This window comes from Bos indicus x Bos taurus, chromosome 1, assembly GCF_003369695.1.
Source record: "Bos indicus x Bos taurus breed Angus x Brahman F1 hybrid chromosome 1, Bos_hybrid_MaternalHap_v2.0, whole genome shotgun sequence".
Taxonomy (NCBI): domain Eukaryota; kingdom Metazoa; phylum Chordata; class Mammalia; order Artiodactyla; family Bovidae; genus Bos; species Bos indicus x Bos taurus.
In genome coordinates, this window is record NC_040076.1 from 19,215,772 (window position 1) to 19,243,279 (window position 27,508).

Consider the following 27,508-nt stretch of genomic DNA (forward strand, 5'->3'; position numbering starts at 1 on the left):
GCAAGAGTACTGGAGTGGGTTGCAATTTCCTTCTCCAGAGGATCTTCCTGACCCAGGGATTGAACCCGCGTCTTCCATACAGTCTGAGCTATTCGATGGAATTTTTAAAAGTCTTTATTAGTGGTCTAAAATAAAGTCAAACAGTACAGTACTTCAGATTCTTCAGTGGTCCTTCGTATTTATACCACTGTAGTGCCATCAGTCTCGTAAGTGTACTTGAACTACAAAAACAAAAAGAGATAGAAAAATTTGGATTTAAAAAAAAATTGTATTTTTTCCCCGAAGGTGTATTTTTAAAAACTAAGATGATTACACTTTCTCATTATACACATCTTTAAATTTCTAGTCCTAAATTATTTGATCAGAAAAATCAACACTTGCTAATAAACATTGGATGTCCTTGGCTGTTCCAGATATTCCTGTTGCTGGTAAATTCTGTTGAGTATAGACTACCAGAAAAGTGCACAAATCATAAAGATACATAGCTCTCAGGGTATGTGGTATTCAAAATGTCTGCAATCTCAACAGAAAATTTACCTTTAAACCTCAGAGACTTCTGGTTTCAATGTTACTGTGCTCTTCAGTAGCGCTAGTTAACTGCAGAGTCATGTCCAACTTTGGCGACACCATGGACTGTAGCCTGCCAGGCTCCTTAGTCCATGGAATACTCCAGCCAAGAATACTGGAATGGGTTGACATTTCCTTCTCAGGGCATCTTCCCGATTCAGGGCTTGAACCCAGGTCTCCTGCACTGCAGGCAGATTCTTTACCAACTGAAGTGAAGTGAAGTTAAAGTTGCTCAGTTGTGTCTGACTCTTTTCAACCCCATGGACTAAACAGTCCCTGGAATTCTCTAGGCCAGAATACTGGAGTAGGTGGCCTTTTCCTTTCTCCAGGGTATCTTCCTAACCCAGGTGGATTCTTTACCAGCTGAGCCACAAGGGAAGCCCAAGAATACTGGAGTGGGTAGTCTATCCCTTCTCCAGCGGATCTTCCCAACCCAGGAATCGGAACCAGGCACGATCTCCTGCATTGCAGGCAGACTGTATACCAACTGAGCTATCAGGGAAGCCCCTTATCGACAGAGCTATGGTATTATTCTCTTAGTTAAGACTGGATTTCAATGAAAATCACTTTATCAAAATTATTGGCCACAAGAGGGCATCAGATGTTCTTTTTCCAACTTCCAAACTAAAGGTTGTAATTATAATCTCCCTTCTCCAAGGTAAAGTATTTGTGGTTATAGTTTAAATCACTGTTTTTCCTAGACATCTACATACAGAAATTGCTACTTGTAATGGAGAATGTTAAGTATGCCAAAGTTGTTATTATATACATGGCTTTACTGGAATCATTTTTGTTAATTAAAAAAAATATATAGTTCATTTAGGAAAATAAAAGTACCTAAAAGCACAAAGAAAGAGATGATCAAAATTAACTATAATATTTCCAGCTGAGATAACTATTTTATCTAGCAAAGTATTTTATCTAGTAGCCGAGTTACTATTTTAGTGGATGGGGATATATAAAAGAGAGAGCTTTTACTTTATAAACCTGTTTTGTTGTTATGAAATATACTCATTTTATGGTCTCACAGTTTGAAAATGTGGAACATTTTCTTATGTCATTGATTTTTTTCCTAAAACATGATTTTTAATATTTTCATGGTATTCATATTTATGTACCTTAATTGATTTAACCAGTCTTTATCATTAGCTATTAAGCTACCGATCTCTCCCCCCCCCCCCCCGGTTTATTTTTATTTGTCCATAATTGTTTATTGAAGCTTTAATGTAAATTTATTTATTTTAATTGGAGACTAATTACAATACTGTATTGTAAGCTACTGATCTCTATAGGAAATTTTTTTTTAGCCACATTATTTAAATATATATCTCCTTTGTTGGAGGTGGTTGCAGGCAGGGAGGTATTTCTTTGAAGTCCAGAAATAAATGAGCAAATTTGTTTCAGAGCTGCCAGTTTAATTTACATACATACATATCATCTATAGATGATAAATTTCTTAAGAGTCAAGTCAATAAGCTGTAAAATTTCAACAGAAAAATAGGACTGTTGCACTAAATTCAATGAAAAAAAAGTTTTGGTTTTGAATCTTATTGATCATCAAACACATATAAAGACATGAAATAAAATTTACTGATTAAAAATAAAAGTATTTAAAATTTATAAACTTTGTCTAAAGTGACTGGAACATGACAAATGTAAACTTAAATTTTTTCACCTGAGTTAAGGTCAAATAATATTTCATGTTTCCTAATATTGCCAATGTTAATACAGACCATATTTAAAATCAGATATTGATAGCTGATAAGATCAAATTATTTCATAAATAATTCTGAAAAGACAGCTTGTGAATGCTCGATAGTCACTGTGAAATCTGGACAGAAAAAACTAAAATGCAAGCTCTCTTACAGGGATTTGGCATGCAGATTTACTGTAAAATTACCCTCCCTAGCATGATTAGGATTGCCAATCAAAAAGTTTAGGTGGGAAACCATTACAAATGATCTACCCAATAAACATTTTAAATATTTAAAATGTATCAGTATACAGTCAGTCATCTAATATCAGGACTTCCTGGTGGTCCAGTAGTTGAGAATCTGCCTTGCAATTCAGGGGAAGAGGATTTGACCCTGGTTGGGGAACTAAGATCTCATATGCATGCCACAACTAAACCAGTGCACAACAATTAGAGAAGCCCACACAGCCAAAAAAATAGAATTAGGAGACCTGAATTTCATTTCTGTTTGCTTTGGTAAATCCAAACCTTTCTGAATCTTGATATTTTCATAAAATGATGTTGTTTAGTTGCTAAGTCATGTCCAATTCCTTGTGACCCCATGGACTGTAGCCCACCAGGCTCCTCTGTCCATGGAATTTTCCAGGCAAGAATACTGGATCGAGTTGGCATTTCCTATTCTAGGGGATCTTCCAGACCCAGAGATTGAACCTGAGTCTCCTGCATTGTCAGGTGGATTCTTTACCACTGAGCCACCAGGGAACCTCTCATAAAATGATACTGAATTAGATAACATAGCCCAAGGATATCTTGGGGGTTGTTTGACTTATCAAATTTAACTGCTATGTGAATTTTCTTCACTTAACTATATTACAAATCTTTTGCCCATAATATTGTGAAAATTAAAATGCTACAAAATCACACACCAAAAAATGAAACCTACAAAAACATGTGTTCATCAAGTTCTGTTGGCTACTATCCAGTGTCTTGGATGTAACAGACTGTATCTTTAAGTTGGCAAGGCAGAGATTACATTTCCTTTCATGTAATTATCTTGCTTTGTGTTCTCTTGTTTCTGTGAACATATAAATCATCTTCCCCCTTATCTGGAGGTCAGAAGGCTGGTGGAGACTGAATGATGGAGGGCTGATTGTCCAAAAGGTTTCAAATCATTGGCACAGTAGGCCTCTGCATGGTGTCACTTTCCACGGTTTCACTTACTTGCAGTCAACCATGGTTCAAACATTTTTCCATTTAATATTACTGTTATGAATAAACAATTCATAAGTTTTAAACTGCACAGTTCTGGGCAGTGTGATGAAATATTGCACCATGCTGTTCATCCTGCCTGGGACATGAAGCATCCTTTTGTCCTGTGTACCCCACCTGCTAGTCACTTAGTGACCCTCTCAGTCATCAGATGAACATTCGTGTCCCGGTAACCCTTTGTGTTACTTCATGATGGCTCTAACAAGTGTAGCGATGCTGGTAATTGTAATATGCCCAAGAAAAGCCATAAAGTGCTTCCTTTAAGTGAAAATGTAAAACTTTACTTAATAAGAAAAAACTGCTGAGATTGCTAACATCTACAGGAAGAATAAATCATTCATCCGTAAATTGTGAAAAAGGAAAAAAAATGTGCTGGTTTTGCTGTCACACTTCAAACTGCCAAGTTATAGCCACTGAGAGGGGGCAGGTATTTAATTAAATGGAAAAGGCATTAAATTTGTACAATAAGATTTTTGAGAGGGATTACATTCACATAAATTTTATTATAGCATATTGTTGTAATTGTTCTACTTTATTATTATGTTATTAATCTCTTACTGTGCCTATTTATAAATGAAACAGTAACACAGGTATGTATGTGTAGGAAAAACACAGTAAACATAGGGTTCAGTATTATCTGCAGATCCAGGTGTCCAAGGGAGGTCTTGGACTGTATGCCCGGTAAGGGGGGACTACTGGATCTTCACCATCACAGTCTCCTCTCAGAATTGCAAGGTCACTGTACTGGTCTCCAGAAATGTTCTCACTGTTGACAGTTCTGGGACGCCATGAGGAAAAATGTCCTACTTAGCAACATATAAAGAACACAGTGCCAGTAGCCAACGTGACAGTTGACCTAACACGTGACCAACACATCTTCTTCAAGTGCAAGATAACTCATGTTCACCATTAGTAGTTTGTGCTGATTCCATAAAACTGCTGTGGGCAAAACCTCCATAAACTTGAAGAAACCAAGGATAAATAAACCAAGAAATACACAATGATGGGTACACTTGTGGCAATGAATTGATATGAACATAGTCAGAACTGCTCCAATTATCATCAACAAAGTTTGAGTGCATGTGCTTAATCGCTCAGTGGTATCCAACTCTTTGTGATACCATGGTCTGTAGCCCACCAGGTTCCTCTGTCCCTGGGATTTTCCAGGCAAGAATACTGGAGTGGGTTGCCATTTCCTACTCCATCAACAAAGTTTAACTGAGACTCTACTATGCATTGGTCATGTAGATGTAAACATGATCTGTCTTTGAGAAGAGTGACATCTGCTTACAGAGAGGAGACAGGTGAAGACGGAACCCTCAGTTTCCTCGGAGGGTACAATCTCAAGAAGGAAAAGATTAGGAGGAGAGCTTAGAAAGGATTGGGATTACATGGTCAGAAAAGGATAAGACCATATGCAGAATGAAAGAAAAAGAGTAACCTGGTAAAAGGAAAAAAAAAGTGCATTTCGTATCACAAAGGGCTATCTTTTGTAATATTTAAGAGCTCCCGCTCAGATGGTAAAGAATCTGCCTGCAATGTGGGAGACTTGGGTTCCATCCCTGGGTTGGAGAAGGGAATGGCAACCCACTCCTGTATTCATGCCTGGAGAATCCCATGGCCAGAAGATCCTGGCGGGCTACAATCCATGGGGTCGCAAAGAGTCGTACATGACTGAGTGACTAACACACACAATACACACACCAAATAAGCAGAATTGTGATATAAAAGAAACATGGGCAAAGCATATGAACATAGTTCTCAAAACCACAAATGGTTTTTAAACATAGGAAAAGATGCTCAATTAACTACACGGAAATAGAATTTTAAGCCATGACAAAATTTTCTTCTCAGAGATTAGGAAAGATAAAAAATGCTGGATAAGAGTATTGGTGAGGAACTGGAAGGGGATAAGTAAAGCACTCTTATCCGTTGCAAGCATAAGCTGCTACACTAATTAAAGAAGATATTGTAATGACAGCTTCAAAATAGGCTTTACTCATACCTCTCCCTTCTGGAAGTTTAAAGACATATTTGCACATAAGAAAACTGATATATAGACAAATATTACTTATAATTTTACTCATTGTATCAAAAAGATGGGATCAACTTAAGTGGCCAATTGGAGACTGGTTAAGTAAGTTACAGTGTAGCACTCTGAAGTAATATTATACAGTTTTGAAAATAAGATTATTTTAGATAGATATATAAATGATATGTAATAGATAAATAGACGTAGGATGGTCTGAGAGGATTTGTTAAATTAAAAAAATAAGTGTGCATAAAACATTATTTTTTAAAAAAACACATACGTGGAGTTTCCTTGGTGACTCTGGTAAAGATCAGCCTGCAGTGCAGGAGACCTAGGTTTGATCCCTGGGTCAGGAAGATCCCCTGGAGGAGGAAATGGTAACACACTCCAGTATTCCTGCCTGGAGAATTTCAGGGACAGAGGAGCCTGGCAGGCTTCGGTCCATGGGGTTGGAAAGAGTCGGACACAACTGAGTGAATGAACACATGATATACATGTACATATATGCAGGCATAAGCATAGAGTAAATGTTGCAGTGGAGAGCTAGCTGTGAAAGTTTAAAGGTAGGCAGAGTGTGGACTTTAAGTTAGATATTGTCCAGGAAAACTTTTGAGCAAGGGAGTGCACTGAAGTGTTTTAAGAAGATTAACTTTGAATCGGAGAGTTTTAATCAACTTTTGTCTGAACAAAGGTTAACTATAGAGAAATGGTCATCTACTCACTTCAAATATCAAATAGATTATTTCTATCTAAAGCAGTCAAAATTCATTGGAAGGACTTATACTGAAAGCTCCAGTATTTTGGCCACCTGATGCAAAGAGCCAACTCATTAGAAAAGACTCTGATGCTGGGAAAGATTGAGGGCAAGAGCAGGGGGAAGACAGAGCATGAGATGGTTGGGTGGCATCACTGACTCGATGGACATGAGTTTGAGCAACCTCCAGGAGTTGGTGAAGGACAGGGAAGCCTGGCGTGCTGCAGTCCACGGGATTGCAAAGAGTTGGACATAACTTAGTGACTGAGCAATAAGCACCTCTTCAGGTCTTCCTGAGGTTAGATGCTTCCAGTTCTCACCAAGCAAGTAGTAAATGAATGGAAAAGGATATTTCTTTTTATAAAAGCAACAGAGCTGAAACAAATCATACAAGCACGCTTTCACTGAATACTTAATTTTAGTCAGCTCTAGTACCAGATGCTAAACAGGCTAGGCATAACACATTCATGGTCAAAACTGCATCTGCTCTCTCAGAATTATCTGAGGTCCCTTTTCTGTGTGTGTTAGCCTCCTCCTTCTCCCATTCTTCAACCAAAACTTTCTAATTTCATCTCCTTCCTCAGTCCTCTTACCACCTAGCCACCCACCCCCCACCCTCCCAGAGTATGACCTCACCTTTACTTCCTGGAGAAAAGTGAGACTATCTAATTATATTCCATCCACAGTCACAATCCTATTAAATCTGCCCCCAACCTCACTGACTTTTCCCCTCAATCTCAGAAGACGTTCTCCTTGATTTCGTCAACTCAATCCTACCCACATTCCGTTTTGACCCCTTCCTCTTTCCAGACTCCTTTTCCGCAGCCTCACAAAGTAGCTAACCTTTACCCCACTCTAGTTACTGTTTCCTCTGCCTTCCTCCTTCCCTTCATGGCCAAGAATATTGAAAGAACAGTCTAATATAGCTTTCAAGTTGCATCTTATGAATCAGACATCTCAAGAGCTGGTGGGGATATCGTGGGAAGAGAAACAACAACAGTTTGGACTTGGTAGGATTTAATCTGAGTGGGGTGTGTTTTGAATGTTAACTATGTTTCTAGATCCTCCTCAGCTTTCATGCATGCTTCAACCCATAGAACTAAGGATTGGGACAACCATTCCACCAGAACTGGTCCGTCATTATGAATGACTTCATTCCCAGAATGGTTTCTGTTTCAGTCTGCTGTGCTCCAGAGGGCTGATTCGGGTCCTCTTCTCATCCCACACAACTCTCTCCTGAGTGATTTCACCCTCCCCCCACCTTTTTTTTTCTTTCAGATTTAATGTATATATATATGCCTTTAGCTTAAAAAGGCCAGAACTTCACTTTTTCACCTTACCAGGTTCCTCAAATTGTGCTTTGCATTCACAAAAAGAAGCTTGTGAAATAATCTAGTTTAGTTGTATAAGAAACAACAGTACTTTCACTTAAATCCCACAACTTAACTTGCCCTAACAACCCACTGTTCTAATACTTATGCTCTGAAATACCTCAAAGAATGGGGGAGACTCTAGGAATGCAAATCAAATTACATATAACCAAAAAACCAGAAGTAACTTCTAGGTCCAAAAGTGGGGAAAAAAAGGAATTATAGAGGATCATCTTAATGAGACATCATGCAGCTATTAAAATGGATATATATATATATATATATAAATACTTTTAACAACAGCAATACGTGAACCGTGAACTTCCAGATGTTCAAGCTGGTTTTAGAAAAGGCAAAGGAACCAGACATCAAATTGCCAACATCTGCTGGGTCATGGAAAAAGCAAAAGAGTTCCAGAAAAACATCTATTTCTGGTTTATTGACTATGCCAAAGCCTTTGACTGTGTGGATCACAATAAACTGTGGAAAATTCTGAAAGAGATGGGAATACCAGACCACCTGACCTGCTTCTTGAGAAACCTATATGCAGGTCAGGAGGCAACAGTTAGAACTGGACATGGAACAACAGACTGGTTCCAAATAGGAAAAGGAGGACGTCAAGGCTGTATATTGTCACCCTGCTTATTTAACTTCTATGCAGAGTACATCATGAGAAATGCTGGGCTGGAAGAAGCACAAGCTGGAATCAAGATGGCTGGGAGAAATATCAATAACCTCAGATATGCAGATGACCACCCTTATGGCACAAAGTGAAGAGGAACTAAAAAGCCTCTTGATGAAAGTGAAAGAGGAGAGTGAAAACGTTGGCTTAAAGCTCAACATTCAGAAAACAAAGATCATGGCATCCGGTCCCATCACTTCATGGCAAATAGATGGGGAAATAGTGAAAACAGTGTCAGACTTTATTTTGGGGGGCTCCAAAATCACTGCAGATGGTGAGTGCAGCCATGAAATTAAAAGATGCTTACTCCTTGGAAGAAAAGTTATGACCAACCTAGATAGCATATTCAAAAGCAGAGCCATTACTTTGCCAACAAAAGTCCATCTAGTCAAGGCTATGGTTTTCGCAGTGGTCATGTATGGATGTGAGAGTTGGACTGTGAAGAAAGCTGAGTGCCGAAGAATTGATGCTTTTGAACTGTGGTGCTGGAGAAGTCTCTTGAGAGTCCCTGGGACTGAAGGGAGATCCAACTAGTCCATTCTAGAGGAGATCAGCCCTGGGTGTTCTTTGGAAGGAACGATGCTAAAGCTGAAACTCCAGTACTTTGGGCACCTCATGTGAAGACTTGACTCACTGGAAAAAGACTCTGACGCTGGGAGGGATTGGGGGCAGGAGGAGAAGGGGACGACAGAGGATGAGATGGCTGGATGGCATCACTGACTCGATGGACATGAGTTTGAGTGAACTCTGGGGGTTGGTGATGGACAGGGAGGCCTGGCGTGCTGCGATTCATGGGGTCACAGAGAGTCGGTCACAGAGAGTCGGACATGACTAGGCAACTGAACTGAACTGAAGATATACAAATATGATACAATATCACGTAGGAGAAAGAAATCAAATAGAGGACGTTTACTTTAATAGGGATATTAAATATACTAGAAGAGAAATAGAACAGAAAGGTCTTTGGTAGTGATGTCATTTAGGTGAAATTATTTTTCAACTCATTTACTGTTGTTACCATGCTATCTTAATAAGGAAAGAGTTTTTCAAAATATTCCACCATTTAAGTCAGATGAAATCAAATTTAGAAGGTGTAATGAGTTAAACCAATTTTGGAACTGACACTTCTTCACTACTTTCCATACTGGTAAATATTCCTACGTAACACATGGGACAATCCCACGCATTATAGTAGTACTGGTGCATGTTCTAGACTTTTAGGAATAACCTAAACATACAGGAAATTTAATTATATGTAAATATATTGGTGTTGCTTTTCATTGAACAGTGTCAGAAAAAATGGACACAGACATTTCCTTTCTTCATGCCAAGTACTACATCACCATGACTCGACACATGTCAAAGGCAGGGTAATGGCAGATCTTGTTGTCCAAACTGAGACATTTTCTAGAGCAAAACATCTCTTGCTGTATGTATTGACAGTGAGATAACAGGCAAAGACAGAACTGTCTTGGTGAAAGGGATACAGTCACCCAATCCCATAAGATATGAGGCAAATACTGTTATTACAACACAGTAATAATCATAATGACAGCAATCAATGCTTACAGAGCACCGATGTGCTAGCCTAAGTGCCTCAGATGGACTAATCATTTTCAGAAAAATTCCACAAAGTTGGTCCTATTATTGTAGTGTTAAGGAAAAGGAGAATACAGGTAAAGTGTTTTGTCTAAGGTTACCCAGATAGAATCAAGCAAGTTGTCTTCCAAACTCATTTTATAGTATTACCCTGTCTGAAGGCCCCACCCTCACCCCACACCTACACTGACTGCCTGTTATACCAAATAAAATGTGTTCAATAAATGGATCCCTCTTGGGTACTTTTCTCTCCAACTAAAGCAGCAATCCCCTAAAAAATAAAAATCCAAAACTGAGGAACAGAAACTCTTCAAAATACCAGAAAAACCTTCTCAACAGGAACAGAAAGATGGTTTGAAACAGCTCTTCCGAAGTTCCCAGGAATACTAGTTCTCCACTGGCTGACAGCATTGGACTCCCACAATATCAAACCTTTCACACACATACACTTTTCCCCCCTTCATTTTCTTTCTAGTTCCATAAGTGAAGTGCCTGGTCTGGTCACTCACTGTCCCCTACTTCACTTCCTGAGTAACCTCCAAAGTTTTCACACACATGACTTCCATTTTCAGTCCACCCCTCACACTCTAGATCCACATATCCATGTGTCCATCCAACACTTCATTAATACACATAATAAACTTCTCAAACTCAACATGTTAAAAACTGATCTCTTTAGCTTAACTTTCAAACACTCAAAGAGTCAGGGCTCCAATCCCCACCATTATTATTTCTCTGTCATGATCTATTCTTGTCTTCATGCTTATGACTGCCACACTTGTATCTCTGGCCCTGAGTTTTCTATTTAGATCCAGGTTCAGGATTCACCTGCCTACTATCATCCTGCATAGATTCCAATGAATTCTAATAGAAACAGGATTCAATGTTTCCATTTCCCACTCAATATCCCCTCATAACCCTATGGCCAATCCATTTACTATTAGTTTTTTTTAAATAAGTATTAAAAATACAGACATGTATCTCTATAAGTATAAAGTATTTCTAGAAGGATAAATAAGAAGCTGATCATACTTCTCACTACATGCTCTTATACCTTATGAATTTTATACCCCATTAATGAACTACTTATTTAAAAAATTAACAAAAATCTGTTATGTTTCTTGAAGGAAACTGAGGACAGAAACTGAAAAACGTGAATGAGAAGGTGATTTACATTTCACTCTATATCATGTGCACTATCTATCTGAAACATTAAAAAAAAAAAAGCTGTTCATTTCACAAAAAACTGTATTAGCAACTTGAAATACAGAACTTTAAAAATCGATTTCCCTGGAAAAATAGTTTCACCTTGTCAGCAAGATTCATAAGAAAACAATCCATAATCATTTCATCAATGACTCTTTCACCTGACAAGCAGATGTGAGGTTAATAGTGTATTATGGTCATTCCATCTCTGAAATAAAGATAGTATACTCCTGGGTTAAGAATGGGGGAGACCGAAAACTATGAAAAAACTATATTGGCATAGTTACTTAGGTGCTGATATTTTTTTAGCATACCACTAACAACTAAGAAAAAAAGGAAAACTTTCTGGGAATGTATTCTGTCCAACTTCCACTATTTTATTAGTTCTGCTTCACAATTTCCAATCATCATTACTGTCATGGGTAGAATTGTGTGCCCCCAAATTCGTATGTTGCTGTTCTAATCTCCAGTACCTGAGAATGTTACCTTATTTGAAAATAGGGTTGTTGAAGACACAATTAGTTCAAATAAGGTCATTAGGGTTGGGTCTTCATCCAATGACTGGTGTCCTTATAAAAAGGGAAAACTAGGGCACAGTGACAGACACACAGAGGAACGGTGACCTGAAGTGACCCAGAGAGAAGACAGCCAACCACAGCCACGGAGAGAGGACTTCCCTCACAACAATCAGAAGGAACCGACCTCCTCCACCAAGAAAGCTACGAGAACTAAGAAAGAAACTCACCAAAGTTTTAGGATGCAAGGTTCATGTACAGAATTGTGTTGCTTTTCTATACTCTAACAATGAACTATCACAAAGAGAATTTAGGAAAACGAATCCCATTTACCACTGTATCAAAAAGAATAAAATACCTGGAAATAAACTTAACCAAGGCGATGAAAGACCTATACTCTGAAACTATAAGACAATGATGAAAGAAACTGAAAACACAACCAAACGAAAAGAAATTCCATGTTCATGGATTGGAGGAATATTGTTAAAATGTCCATATTACCCAAGGCAATCTATCAATGCAATGCAATCCCTATCAAAATACCCATGACATTTTTTAAAAATTTTATATTTTTCAATTGAAGGATAATTTCACACATGACATTTTTTATAGAACTAGAACAAAAATCCTATAATTTATTTGGAACCACAAAAGATCCCCAATAGCCAAAGCAACCTTGAGGCTAAAGAACAAAGCTGAAGAAATCATGCTCACTGACTTCAGACTATACTACAAAGCTATGATAATCAAAACAATATGGTACTGGCACAAAAACAGATAAGTGGAACAGGACAGAAGACCCAGAATAAGCCCACACACCTATGGCCAATTAATCTATGACAAAGGCAGCAAGAACACACAATGGAGAAAAGACAGTCTCTTCAGTAAGTGGTGCTGGGAAAACTGGACTGCCACATGTAAAAGAATGAAATTAGAACATTTTCTCATACCATACAGAAAACTAAACTAAAAATGAATTACAGACCTAAATATAAGACCAGAAACCATTAAACTCCTAAAGGAAAGCAACCATTAAACTCCTAAAAGAAAGGGAAAATACGCTTTGAAACAAATTGTAATATTTTGTTGGATCTATCTCCTAAAACAAAGGAAACAAAAGCAAAAATGAGCAACTGGGACCTAATTAAATTGAAAAGCTCTTGCACAGCAAAGGAAACTGTCGACAAAACAAAAAGACATCTTACTAAAAGAGAAATGTGCAAACAATACAATGGGTAAGGGTTTAATATCCAAAATATATAAAATGTTCATGCAACTCAATATCAAACAGACAAACAAGCTGATTAAAAAATGGGCAGGCAGTGGGAATTTGGTGGATGACTTGGGGAACCCAAACAGGGGCTAACAACCTAGAAGGGTGGGGTGGGGAGGGAGATGGGAGGGAAGTTCAAGAGGGAGGAGATATATATATATACTTATGGTTGATTCATGTTGATGTTTGGCAGAAACCAACAAAATTTTGTAAATTAATTAATTTTCAATTAAAAATAAATATTTTTTTAAATGGGCAGAAAACCTGAATAGATACTTTTTTAAAGACATACGAATGGCCAAAAGGTACACATGATATGATGGTCATCACTAATCATCAAAAATGCAAATCAAAACCACAACATAAAAAAAAAAAAAACACAACATTACCTCACACCTGTCAGAATGGCTATCACTGAAAAGTTACAAATGAATGTTGCTGAGGATGTGGAGAAGACAGAACCCTTGTATACTGTTGATGGGAATGTAAATTGATACAGCTACTAATGAAAATATTTAGCTACTATGGAAAAGGCTGTATATTGTCACCCTGCTTATTTAACTTATATGCAGAGTACATCATATGAAACGCCAGGCTTGACGAAGCACAAGTTGGAATCAAGACTGCTGCAAGAAATATTAATAATCTCAGATATGCAGATGACACCACCCTTATGGCAGAAAGCAAAGAGAAACTAAAGAGCCTCTCCATGAAAGTGAAAGAGGAGTGAAAAGGCTAGCTTAAAACTCAACATTCAAGAAACAAAGATCATGGCATCCAGTCCCATTACTTCATGGCAAATAGATAGGGAAACAATGGAAACAGTGACAGACTTTATTTTCTTGGGCTCCAAAATCATTGCAGATGGTGACTGCAGCCAAGAAATTAAAGACGCTTGCTCCTTAGAAGAAAAGCTGTGGCAAACCTAGACAGCATATTAAAAAGCAGAGACCTTACTTTGCCAACAAAGGTCCGTCTAGTCAAAGCTATGGTTTTTCCAGTAGTTATGTATGGAAGTGAGAGTTGGACTATAAAGAAAGCTGAGCTCTGAAGAATTGATGCTTTTGAATTGTGCTGTTGGAGAAGACTCTTGAGAGTCCCTTGCACTGCAAGGAGATCAGTCAATTCTAAAGGAAATCAACCCTGAATATTCATTGCAAGGACTGATGCTGAAGCTGAAGCTCCAATACTTGGGCCACCTGATGCAAAGAAACAACCCACTGGAAAAGACCCTGATGCTGGGAAAGACTGAAGGCAGGAGAAGGGGACGACAGACGATGAGATGATTGGACGGCATTACCAACTCGATGGACATGAGCTTAAGCAAGCTCTGGGACTTCTTGATGGACAGGGAAGCCTGGCATGCTGCAGTCCACAGGGTCACAAAGAGTCGGACATGACAGAGTGATTGAACTGACTGACTGACTATCGAGAGTAGTATGGAAGTCTTTCAAAAACTAAAAATAGAATTGTCATGTGATCCAACAATTCCATTCCTGGGTATACAGTCAAACAAAATGAAAACACAAATTTGAAAAGACAAGTGTACTCTAATGTTCATAACAGCACTATTACAATAGCCAAGACATGGAAGCAACCCAAGTGCCCATCAACAGATGATTGATTAAGATGTGGAGAAGGAAATGGCAACCTGCTCAAGTATTCTTGTCTGGGAAATCCCATGGACAGAGGAGCCTGGTGGGCTACAGTCTATGCGGTTGCAAAGAGTGGGATATGACTAACCCACCACCATATATATATATCTATATCCATATATATAAATTTCATATATTTATATATATATATAAAACCTCACATATATATATAAAATGGAATACTGCTCATCCATTAAAAAGAATGAAATTCTGCCATTTGCATCAAAGTGGGTGGACCTGGAGAATATTATACTTGGTGAATTAAGTCAGAGAAAGACCAATACTGTATGATATCACTTGCACATGGAATAAAAAACTAATACAAGTGAATATATGTGCAAAACAAAAAGACTTACAAATATAGAACTTGTGGTTATCAGCAGAGAGAGGGGGAGGAGAGGGGTATGGGATTGAGAGGTACCAACTATTATGTATAAAATAAGCTTACAAGTATTCATCATCCAGCACATGGATATACAGCCATTGTTTTATAGTAACTTTGAATGGAGTATAATCTATAAAAAAAAAATACTGAATCACAGTGCTGTACACCTGAAATCAATATTGGAAATCCACTAACTATACTTCAAATTTTTTTGGAAAAGGAACCAATCCTACCATAACCTTGCTCTCAGACCTTTAGCCTCCAGAACTGTGAGACAGTAACTTTCTGTTTCTTAAGTCACCCAATTTGTGGTACTTTGTTATGACAGCCCCAGCAAACTAATACAACTATACGCAGAATTAATCATAAATGACCAGGTCTGTTTGGGAGACTAATCATTTTCAGAGACTTGAAAACAACTGACATAATGCCATCTAAAAAATTTTTTTTCATTAGAAATTAAATCTTCTAAGATATGGTGCTTTATTTACCTAAGTAGGTTTCCCTAAATTCTGAAATATTATTTTGATATTCAAATTAGGCCATGATATCTAAAGCATTTAAGTTTTTTGGTCTCACTGAAGGTGGACTCAAATACTTCTCAAAGTTCGTGAAGCTCAAGAAAAACCATTCTACCACAAGTGACGTAGCAAGGACACCAGTCATCTGCACAGTTTTCCAAACCATTCAGAAGTTCCCAAGTTTGGGTGATTATTGAAAATAACCTGGGAGAGACACAGACCCACTGACCTTACCTGAACCTACTCAGAATCTCTGAGGAGGGTTTTAGAAATGTATTTCTCCAATGCTTCTCCACCGCTCTAGGTTGGTATAATAACTAGCTTGTTTCTGTGTTGGCTCTTATTGAGTCAGTTCACCTAGTCTTTATTTGCACAAGTTATCTTTTTAAGCCCTATGCAGAATTTTCCGTCACCACACTTACTCACCCTTTTTCTCTTGATACTGCCTTCTTGGAAGAAATCAGGCCAATTGTCTTACGAAACATATGACACATGCCCATAACGTCCCTTCCAAAAATTTATTCGGCATTTACTAAGCAATATGCAAATTAGAGTTAAGAACTGGGGATAAAAGTCAGTCAAACTCATCAAGAAGATATATTGAGCATGCTGAACAGTTAGAATGCAAAAGGTTCTGTGCCATAAAGACCCACACTGGCAATGTTGAGGGTCCTGCACCCCTAGCTTAGCTTGAGTTGAGGGCAGGGTTGTGAATAGGAAAAATGATTCCAAGGAGACAAGAGTGTGGGCTGATACGGGCAGGCAAATATGCACTGGGCAGATCAACAAGGCTGGGCTCCTTTCTGGTTGAGGAAATGGTATGTTCACAAAGTTATGAGACCGTGCCCTTTATTTCTGCAGTATGGCTATCACAGAGATGCACCTAGAACTGCACAAAAAATAAAGCACAGGGAAATGGAGTGGTCATGAGAGACCTTCTATATCAGCTTAAGATGATCTGGTTTAAATTTCAATACGATCAGATTTACACTTTAAGACAACCAATCCGCTAGGACCACAGACAACAAATGACTTAGGGAAAGACAAAGTCAAGATAATGACGGCTTTTAGCACTTTCTCGGCAGCTAACATCAGATGTCACCTCTGTAATTTCCTGTGTCTTCTTCTCACCTGCTCTCATTCTCCAATAGAGTTAGAATTTCCAAGCTCAGCACTTAAAACAAGAAACACACTGATCGAGAACCTAGTCCTTGGTTAACTGGACTAAAATTTATTTCTCAGTGCTTCATTAACTCTGGAAATTCTACTTTCTCTGCAGTTATCTTAGGATGACTTTTTTCCCCTGTAAATAGTTTAAAAATTTAGAAAAATCATATAAGTAGAAAAACAACAAATCCAATATGATTTATACATCAGAAATACCAGCAAGAAAAACAGCTGAATTTCTAGCACTGGCTTCCTGATCTTTTTCAGTTGCCTTTGCCACATTTAGAAATTACATTTGTTTACACCTTAGAGTTGAACCATTTTTATTTAACAACAAATTATTTCATGCTCAAATTTGAGACAAAAATTTTGTCTCAATTTCAACAGTTTTGCCATTTGGCACTTAATTATCCAGAAGTATGATCTGGCCTTCAGAAATGCATGATTAAAATATGATCTAAATGAAAAGCATTGAATTATACTTAGTAGTTTCACTAAGCCTATATTACTGTAATCTTGATGCTCTGAAAATCTGTGCCTCCCTATCAGCATCCCAGCAAACAGAGATAAATGCAAAGAATTTTCATCGTTATATCAATTTTATTTCTTTAAAATCTTTCAACATCCCCTGTGATGCAGGTATTTTTATCCCCGTTTTAAACACCAGGCAACTGAAGTGAAGCAAAGCATCTAGTAATAAATGGTACTCAGATATGTCTGACTCCAAACTCTATGCTCTCCTTTTAATGTGAGTGGAAAGCTTCACATTAGTATAAACCACTGATTCTCAACCAGGGGTGGTTTTGTCCCACCCCAGTGACTATTTGGCAACACTGAAGACATTTTTGGTTGTCACCTCTTGGTGGGGAGGGCAGGAGCTATGGGCATTTTGCAGGTAAAGGTCAGCAATGCCGTTAAACATTGGCAATGCACAGATAGTCCCCAGCAACCAAGAATCATCCATCCCCAAATGTTAAAAGAGCCAAGGTTGAGAAACTATAGTAAAAACAAAATATTTCTCAAAATATCTTCTTACAAAAGCTTTACTACCCCATTTTTTCTGAAATCACTGTTTAGAGTCAATGAAAATGGCTTTAAGCATAACTAGATGTATGTGTATTTAATACATATATGCATGAACATTTTTCTTTTTGGCCATACCATGGGGCATGGGGGATTTTAGTTCCCCAACCAGGGACTGAACCTAAGCCCCCTGCATGGGAAGCACGGAGGCTTACCACGGGGCCAGCAGGGAAGCCACTGTACACACATTTTCAATGTATCTGAAAACTCTTGAGTTTAGACTATAATTGTGACATGATCCTCCATGGAAGTTTGGAGGCTTCAACCCCAAAAACATTGTTATACACTGTCAAATAGATGCACAGGACTGGAGAAATTTTCATGGATAAGTTTTCATTGATGTGTGATTGTTCTGATCTTTACTTTGTTTAATAAAAGATGCAAGGGGGGTGCGGGGGAAGAAACCCTGGCTCAAGAAAGCAGGGAGAACAGTAATATTGAAACGTTATAAAGTAGACTTTTTTTTTTTTTTTAAATAAGAGGCACAATGAAGCCACACCATGAGGCAAAACATTGCTTTCTTGATTTTATTTTCAAAGTACACAAAGTCACAAAACTAGAGCAAGTTTTTGGCTTTTTTCAAACCAAACTTTGTTCTTACAAATTTCAAAATCTGCACCATTGGATATTTAAGCCAGAAACTTGAAATACAAAAAAATCATTTTTGAAACTGACACTCGCAGTTCTCTACTTGCATGTGTGAAGTGTCAAAATATTTCTTCTCAGTAGTACATTTGTCACAACAATTCACAGTTAGGGATGAGAACAGGACAATCAGTGAACTGTGGCTCTCTCAATGCTTGTGTCATAAAATAAGTTAGTAGAAAACAGAGTTCTTTGGAGCTTTTAGTGTTTGAGGTCTAAACCAAACTCGACTGACATTTACCACACTCTGAAATCATTAACTAGGATATTTTGCAAAACTAGATTTTAATTAACAGTGAGAAGCCAAAACAACAAACGTGTGTTGGCGTTACCTTTCATAAGACAAACAGAACCACAATTCACCAATGTATACATTGTTCGTTCCTATTTCTATTAGGTAGAATTTGTGCTCAGTTATGAACCATTTTAGTGTCAAATGAGTAAAAAAGGTCTAACTACAGAACACGTCGCCTTTATTGCAAGAATATCCAAAGGCATTTGAAATATTAAAACTTGCCCAGAACATTTCTACTACTAAACACAGAAATATTATAAAGATATATATAATATACACATATATATAATATGTCACAAGCCACTAAAAAGTTAAAATTGTGCCAACATTTTCTACAAACTACTCCTTACATGACACATCAAAGCATTAACCACAAAAAATATGAAATTTTTTTCTTTGCACACTGGAATAAGGCCATCTGAAAGCCTTAAACACTATGGAGATGAAAAAAGATTAGAAAAAAACTTTCAACGTTTATATAACTTCAAATTTACATGCTGCACGCACACAGAAAGACAGAATAGTTAAGAAGCCATACATTACAGGACTGGATATCCAACTTCATGCAATGAATTCTTTTCATATTTAATCAAATTGTCGTATCTGCCCCTTCACCTGCTACAAATTTCCAGAACTCAATCCTAAAAATCATCTTTTTAGTAAGAACCATGTCTTCATACCAATAATCTAATCGTGTTTCTTGAATTAACCTCCCTATAAGACACCCTCAGTCTGTGTTTCCATTGTAACAACTCCATGACAGCCCAAATTTAAAGGTTATCTGCCTGGAATAACTGGCCAGTTTAATAAATTTTGTTTTTGATCTCCATTCAGGGAAATATTAGTAAGGTTGCCATATGAAAACAAACACCTGTAACCTACATATTCACAATACAGAATTATAACCTCTATATTTCTTTTAAAGTTACCCCAACTAACTCAAAAATACGGTGTCAATCTCTTAGGTACAAAGTGGAATAGAACAGCCTTGCTTTGATGGTTCAGTGCTGTCCTTGACTGATGTTTCAAAATGCTTGAATAATAATCTTTTGTTGACTTGCTTGATGATTACCAACAGTAATTCTAGAACACATCTTTGATCTCTAGTTCAGTGGAAACTCTCAGTCAGAATTATTTAGGAAGTTACCAGTACTATCTGACTTTTGGATTCACTGAAATGTACAAGTGGCTGGAGATAAAAACTGAAAACTGAGTTCTGTCCTCTAAACTCAACCACATCTAACAGGTCTCTTGAGGTCATGACAGTGGCCTTTTTTCCTGAGCTTGTTTCTCAGGCTGTAGGTGGTAATGGACCTGAATTGGAAGGAAGCATTCTGGAAGAGACTCTACAGCCAAATCATAGATTAACTGCGAAGTCTAAGGGAAGAGAAAACAATGGGGGGTTTCCCGGATGGCACTAGAGGTAAAGAATCTACCTGCCAACGCAGGAGACACGCAAGAGACGTGGATTTGATCCCTGGGTAGGGAAGACCCCCTGGAATAGGAAATGGCAACCACTCCAAGATTCTTGCCTGAAAAGCACTTTCGGAAGAGATTCTACAGCCAAACCCCAGATTAACTACAAAGTCTAAGGTAAGGAAAGCCTTACATATGTCCACTTTTTGTAGGGATTTCTACTTATACTGATAGCATACTTTTCATTACAAAACTGGGACCAGGAAGGACCAAAATTCTTATTAGTAATGTCTGTGCTTGGTTATTTACTTCTATAATACCTTATATATTTTATTCATATAAAACAGATCAGAGCTCTGATATTCAAAAATAGTTATTATTATAAAATCAGAAACACAGTCAAAGAGTGTAGGGGATGTTGACATTTTAAAAACTTTATATGAGTAACACAATCAGTTACCTTGTATCCAAAAAGAACAGGAAGAGGCAAGACTGAAGGTATGAAGATAGATAGGTATCACAGTGATGCATTTCCAGGACCAGTACCTTCACCTCTAAGCACCTTTCAGGTGATAGCTAGCTCATAGGCACCAGAAATTCATAATACAACTAAATTACCCAAAAGGCACGGATGAAAATGTTAACGTAAGTATAAAAGCAACATTATGTAACGTTAAAAACCTATGTTAAAAATGCTTCCAAATATGTAAAACTATACACGAATCCATTACACATTCAGCTTTAATTTGCCATTAAAAAATGTATACAATACTCTGTCTAATCATAAATACATGCCAACATTAATGTATAATGTAGCATTTACCACCACAGCACCCAAAGAGATGAACAGAAACCAACTCCCTACTAAAATCTAGGGAAAAGGTTTTAGAGCTAGTGAAATAATTTATTGCAGACCTTATTACTATAAAGAAACTGTTGGCTCATTCTACTAAATCCACACTCCCTCACAATCTTAAGGGAAATACAATAAATTCACTTTCATCTACTAAAACAGTATTTAACACATTTGGCAGTAGGAGTATTTTTCTAATTCCTTTTCCTTTCATTTCTCTCTCTCTTTTTGTCTTTTAAAAAGATTAAGTCACTTCCACAAAACTAAGACAAACTTTTCCAAGCTCAACTTGATTTTCTGAAACTACACAAGACATGTTGGCCATACAATAGCAACTGTACATCCTCCCAAGTCTGAAATACAGAATTGACAGAGGACACTTACTAGTTTAAAATGTAGTTCATCATTCTAAGTCTATGAAGAAAATACCCCCCAGGAACTGCATTCAAGAGGGTAAATTTCAGATTACCTTTCTAGAACATATACTATGCAACACCATCACAAACACAAAAGAACCGAACCAGGAAAACAAAAAATTCTTCAATTTAGAACCAATAATTTAGAGAATGACAATCTGTAATTGCCAAACAATAAATGAGTTATAATTTTTTTTCTTATTAGGAAAATATCACCTAAAGCGCAGGGCCAGCATTTACTTGGCAACTGCAAAATACTCTACATCTTTGTTAACAGGCCACTGTTCTGCAGACCACCACAGGCCTCGGGGCACTGGAACATTAATCAACAAAATCCATCCTCTCCTCACTATTGCACCACGAGTATCATCACTGTATACAGGTAACAGCAAATTTTCTAAACGAATTAGATAAATGCTCCTTTAATTTAGCATACCAAAGAGCCTACTATGTCCCTGCCACCCACAGCAATCTATCCATTAAATACTTAAGAAGTCATTTCATATCCAAGGCTTATGAATGACACGGAACTAGGTGATTTCTAGAACCCTGTAGTGTTTCCTAGTTATTAGAGACATTTCAAACACAAAGCTTTCAAAGAAGTGAAAACAAGAACAAACATAAATGCATCTAAGTCTTTTTGCCATGAATCTTTCTTTACCAATTTTGAGGGGTTAGGGGAACACTATCGGGTCACATAAATTACGTGGAAAAAAAGCAATCTGAAGACAATGGCAGAAATTTCAGATGATTCAAGTATCAACTTGGTGTGCACCAAAGTTCACCAATTTCTTTCTTCACCTCTGATTTCATATTCAAAGTGCCACATCTGACTTAAGTATTGATATTCAGAAACCTATAAAGTCAAGCTCTTAAAGGAAATATTATTTAGATAGTGAATCTCCTCAGAACTTCAATGCCTTTACTATTTCAGTATAACCAAACAAAACTTTTTGATGTTTTTTCTTACAGTTTTTGGTTAGCTTTTCTTTTTTCACCTATTTTGAGGCTGGTAGCAAAATGTACGGATGTTCATATTTCCAGAGGACAGCATGGGTGACGGGCACAGAGGCTCTACACTATGGACCCGTCCTTGCTCTGCGCTGGAATCATCACAGGCACCGCCCCCATCCTACTGAGATTAGGGGCCGCTACCTTGGCGGGTGGGAGCGTCGGACTCTGAGGAGCGCGTTCCAAGTCTTCGCTTGGCACCTGGTTGTACTGAGTCTTGGAATATCCTTCCATGTTGGACGGGGACATGGATCCCAGGGATGAGTGATTGCTGCCGATGTAGCTTCTGGCAGTGGACGTACGGCTCTTGGGAGGAGGCACGTCTTCTCTAGAAAGCGAAGATCCCAAAGAACGTTTCTAAAAAATCTTAGACTATGTGAGCTGTGAATCATGGGTAGGGATGAGGGAAGAGCCGCTATTTAAGCATCAAGTGTGTAACAGTGCAAGTGACACACAGAAAACAAGCACAGGAAGGCATAATGTCAGCAACTGTGTGTTTGGCCCGAGTTTATCAATACAGAGTTTCCATCTTCACACACAACGAAATGTGGGTTTTACAAAAATGCATGACTCTATAATGTTGTCTCACAAAGAACAAACCTCAAATGTTTTCATATTCTAGTATCACTGATCTAGATAACCTAGTTATAGTCGTGTAATACTCCATAGTCAATAAACTGACAGATATTTCAACCAAAAAAAAAAAAGATAAAATATTGTTTTTATTATGAAAGCTACTCATCTAAGACTTCAGCTGAAAACTTAGCAGATTTAAGTTTGCAAAAACTGAGAAGCAGGCATAAGAATTTTCATAATAAGCACTGACAGAGAATATATATCTGAGTCACTTCTGGTACACTTCAAAAAGAAAAGTGCCAGACCCCACCCCAGACTCAGCAAATGTCAATTTTCTGGGTGTTACTTTGGTCATATGTTGTTATTCTTACAAGATCTATAATTCAATGTTATAATTCACTTCTAGTTAAGATCTACTGGTTTAGAATATTTTTAAAAAAGTAAATCACATTACCAATAGATCTATTAACTAGCTACGTCACTAGATACAATCAGACGTTTAAAAAACAAACTAACCAACCTTAACATCTTCATTTCTTGAAAACTGCATGCCTGTACTTTAATGGGAGAAGGCAAATAGCCTTGAGATAACCATTCAGCAGTGGTTCTTAAAGTAAGGCACCAAGTAGGGGAGAGGTTAGTTGGCTCCACACACTTGAAATAAGTATTAAAATGCTTGCAAATGTGTTAAGGGGAAAAGCTACAGCTTTCATCCAGTCCTCATGCGGCCAAATGCTTCAGATGGTTAAGAGAACTAATGCTTTAATGACGTAATAAATTCAGTATATCAGTCAACTCCTGTGTCACTTAATTACCTGATATCATGGTGAACCTCCTTTTCGTATTTTTCTTCTCTGCGCTTTTTATGACAGCAAAAGACAATAAGAGCAATAAGCACAAGCGCAAGCAAAGTTCCTATAACAGCTCCTGCAATTGTCCCGGCTCTGTTTGAAGCTAGAAAAAAATGTTAACAAGAAAATAAATAATAGTAAAAACAACACAAAACAAAAATACTTTTTACCTAGTCATATTTAAGGTAATGATACACAATAACAGATTGATTTCATTGCATATATTAACTTTAAGAGACAAATTAGCTAGCTTTTTCTGGTCGGGGGAAAATCTACTAAACGAACTTTCTTCTGAACTGTATAATCTATTTCAAGGATAAAAACAATAAAACCACTCTGAAAGATTTTACTATTCACAGCTAGGTTGGCATAAGAATGTTCTAAATAATTTGTCCTTAGTTGCATGCATGCTAAATCACTTCAGTCGTGTCCACCTCTTTGCGACCCCACGGACTATGGACCGCCAGGCTCCTCTGTCCATGGGATTTTCCAGGCAAGAATACTGGAGCGGGTTGCCATGCCCTCCTCCAGGGGATCTTCCCAACCCAAGGACTGAACTGCATCTCTTATATCTCCTGCATCGGCAGGTGGATTTTTTTTACCAGTAGAGCCACCAGGGACGCCTTACTTACATTGGCTAAATATGGTACAAGAATTAACTTGACAACTCTTGCCTCCATAATGGTGCTACAATAATGAAGGTTTTATTAATAAAATGTAGTACTTCTTTCCCTTCCATGTCTTAAAAAAGCGAGTAACCAAGCCAGAGTGCTTTGCTCAAAGGCAGCATGCCACTGCCCATCACACACACTTGCTGATGGAACCGAAGGTGACTGCATAAACATCACGAAACCACCTTCTCAGAGCACAGGGAAGATACTTACGAGGAACGACATCCAGGCGCAGCAGGCACTGATCAGAGCCCACTCTGTTTCTGACCGTACAGGTGTATGTCCCGGAGTATTCGGCACTGGCATTTTTCACAGATATAACAGGTGATGTCATTTCTATGGGAAGAAAGAGGGGGTGAGGGAGCAAAACCCATTTTTATAATAACAGACTGCTGAGTTTCTAGTAAGGCAAACCCTACTTGGTTGACAATCCAGGTAAAAGTGAGACAAACTCAAGCGAGATGCAGAACAAACAGAGCAAGACACGTGCATTTCTCCTGAATGCAAACCATTGCGCCTCCGGTTCATTCATGTCAGAGCCAAAGTAATCATGAACCCTTTGGTCAGGCACAAAGTCTCTGCTGAAACAGAGCCACACTGATTATAAAAAAAATACTCTGTGGCATGAAAGCTCTTAGGTGCAGCAACAAGATCTGCAAAATGTATCTCATCCCACCAGACAGAAGAAACAGAAAAGTAGACGGGGTCCCCCTGTTCAGCCTCTTAGTCTGAAAAAAGACAGAGGTAGAGAGAGATCCTATTGAGGACAGGGCATGGAGGGGAATTAATCAGTCTGAATAGATTAATTGTAACACATAGATGAGTGATCAGATTTAACCAATTCGAGTCATTGTGGTTAGTGTCACACAGCTATTTTGTTTTTACAGACATGCCATGTGTAAATAACCATATCTTCAACCTGAATTCAACCAAAACACTGAAGATCCATCTCTCCTTGTAGCTTAGCCACTAATTTATGATAAGGAAGTTTCCATCAATATTACTGATAATTAAAAATACACACCAAAGAAATCAATTATAATATCCTAAACAGTTATAAAATGTCTCTTCATTTATACTGCATGACACCAAGTTGTCATTATAAAACATGAATACCCTTAGAATCCCGATTTCTCTGTCTAGGAAAGGGAATGCTTTGGAGATTAAAACATCTATACATACATGCACAAATCCTACCAGGCTTAAGTTCAAATTGATGGCACAGAATCAAGCTGTATAATCAGCAGTACCTGGTAACCAAGAGGTGGGCAGTTTCTGTGAGTCGGATAACTTCTGCCATTCATATCGTAGTGGGAGTGAACCTTCTTTTGGTTCACATTTGAGTTTAAAGTCATTTCCAATTTCTTCTGATCCATCAACATAACATCGTATACCTGAAGGCTTAACTAAGAAAAGACATCAAGTTATAAGTTTATACAGGAAAACGGAACGTGTGTTTCTAAATGTTGATTTAAACAAACACAGCATGTCGCAAACCGCTAAATCAAGAGCAGCGGTCCTGGGTTCGGAGCAGACAAGACTGAAAGACTAAAACAGGTTGCCAATGCCAGTTTCCTTAGCTGCATCCAGCTCAGAACAGGCGAGAATGAGCTCAGGCAAGCAGCCATTGCGTAAGAGGCCAGGCAGCAGCTCAGACGCGGGTCTGTGCCCCTCCCACAGGGCACATCTGAAAGAAGCAAGAATGATGCCGGCTGGGCTGCTTCAGACCCAAGGACGCTTCCCCTCCAGTCCTAAACCTATTCTTCTACTTGGAGCTTGACACGTAGCATAGTTTTCCGGGAGTATGTGGTCCCCTTGGAGTGTGTGTGCACTGTCACATCTGTTAGCCCACAGTCAGGGGATTTATGATAAGGTATGCTGATAAAAGGGACAACTCACATAAGAGCAGCAAGGGCCAATTACATTCCATGGTTATAGCAATCCAAGCCCCCCTAGAGAGCAGTGTTACAAAAAGGCAGTTCTGAGGTTATACTCCAGGTCTCTCTGGGGTACTGTTTAGAGCAGCTGCTAATAGCTCCATTACATGCAACCCACCTCAATCCTAGTTAACACCTTGGCAGGTCATACCCTCTTGCTGAACTGCATAATCGGTATAGGTTGGTTCTGCTTCTCTGTGAGTCACATAAATGGAATACACAGTATGTACTTTTGCTTCTTTTATTCATCATAAGGCTTCTGTTATTGTTTTTCAGTTGCTTAGTTGTGTCCAACTCTTTGTGACCCCATGGACTGCAGCATGCCAGGCTCCTCTGTTGTTCACTATCTCTGGAGTTTGCTCAACTTCATGTCCATTGAGTTGGTGATGCCATCTAACCATCTCAGACTATGTCGCCCCCTTCTCCTCCTGCCCTCAATCTTTCCTAGCATCAGTCTTTTCTATTGAGTCAGCTCTTTGCATCAAGTGGCAAAAGTATTAGAGCTTCAACATCAGTCCTTCCAATGGAGTCAGGGTTGACTTCCTTTAGGATTGACCGGTTTGATCCTCTTGCAGTCCAAGGGACTCTCAAAGAGTCTTCTCCAACACCACAATTTGAAAGCATCAATTCTTTGGTGCTCAGCTTTCTTTATGATACAACTCTCACACCCATACATGACTACTGGAAAAACCATAGCTTTGACCAGATGGACCTTTGTTGGCAAAGTAATGACTCTACTTTTTAATATGCTGTCTAGGTTGGTCATAACTTAATTTCCTGGCTGCAGTCACTGTCTGCAATGATTTTGGAGCCCTAGAAAATAAAATCTGCCACTGTTTCCATTTTTTGGAGCCCTAGAAAATAAAATCTGCCACTGTTTCCATTTTTTCCCTTTCTATTTGAAATGAAGTGATGGGAATGGATGCCATGACCTTAGTTTTTTGGCATGTTGACTTTAAAACTAGCTTTTTCACTCTCCTCTTTCATCCTTATCAAGAGGCTCTTTAATTCCTCTTCACTTTGAGATTGATCCAATTGATCCATGTTGTTGTATATATATCAGTTA

The 27,508-nt window shown here is 38.2% G+C and overlaps 1 protein-coding gene across 3 annotated transcripts in view; it reads right to left on the reverse strand.

Annotated features, from left to right (window-relative positions):
- Positions 1-96: 96 nt before the first annotated feature.
- Positions 97-27,508, reverse strand: part of CXADR (CXADR, Ig-like cell adhesion molecule) — a 64,852-nt gene continuing 37,440 nt past the window's right edge. The window contains exons 4-8 of one of the 3 annotated variants that reach the window (XM_027546086.1): positions 25,756-25,911; positions 24,719-24,841; positions 23,799-23,937; positions 22,552-22,735; positions 97-221 (exon numbers count right to left, since the gene is read on the reverse strand). In XM_027546086.1, the coding sequence (XP_027401887.1) occupies positions 180-221; positions 22,552-22,735; positions 23,799-23,937; positions 24,719-24,841; positions 25,756-25,911 (644 nt within the window). In that variant the 3' untranslated portion in view covers positions 97-179. Of the gene's footprint in view, positions 222-18,272; positions 22,736-23,798; positions 23,938-24,718; positions 24,842-25,755; positions 25,912-27,508 lie in introns of those variants that run through there. The other 2 variants (XM_027546175.1, XM_027546000.1) reach the window with 2 other exon arrangements.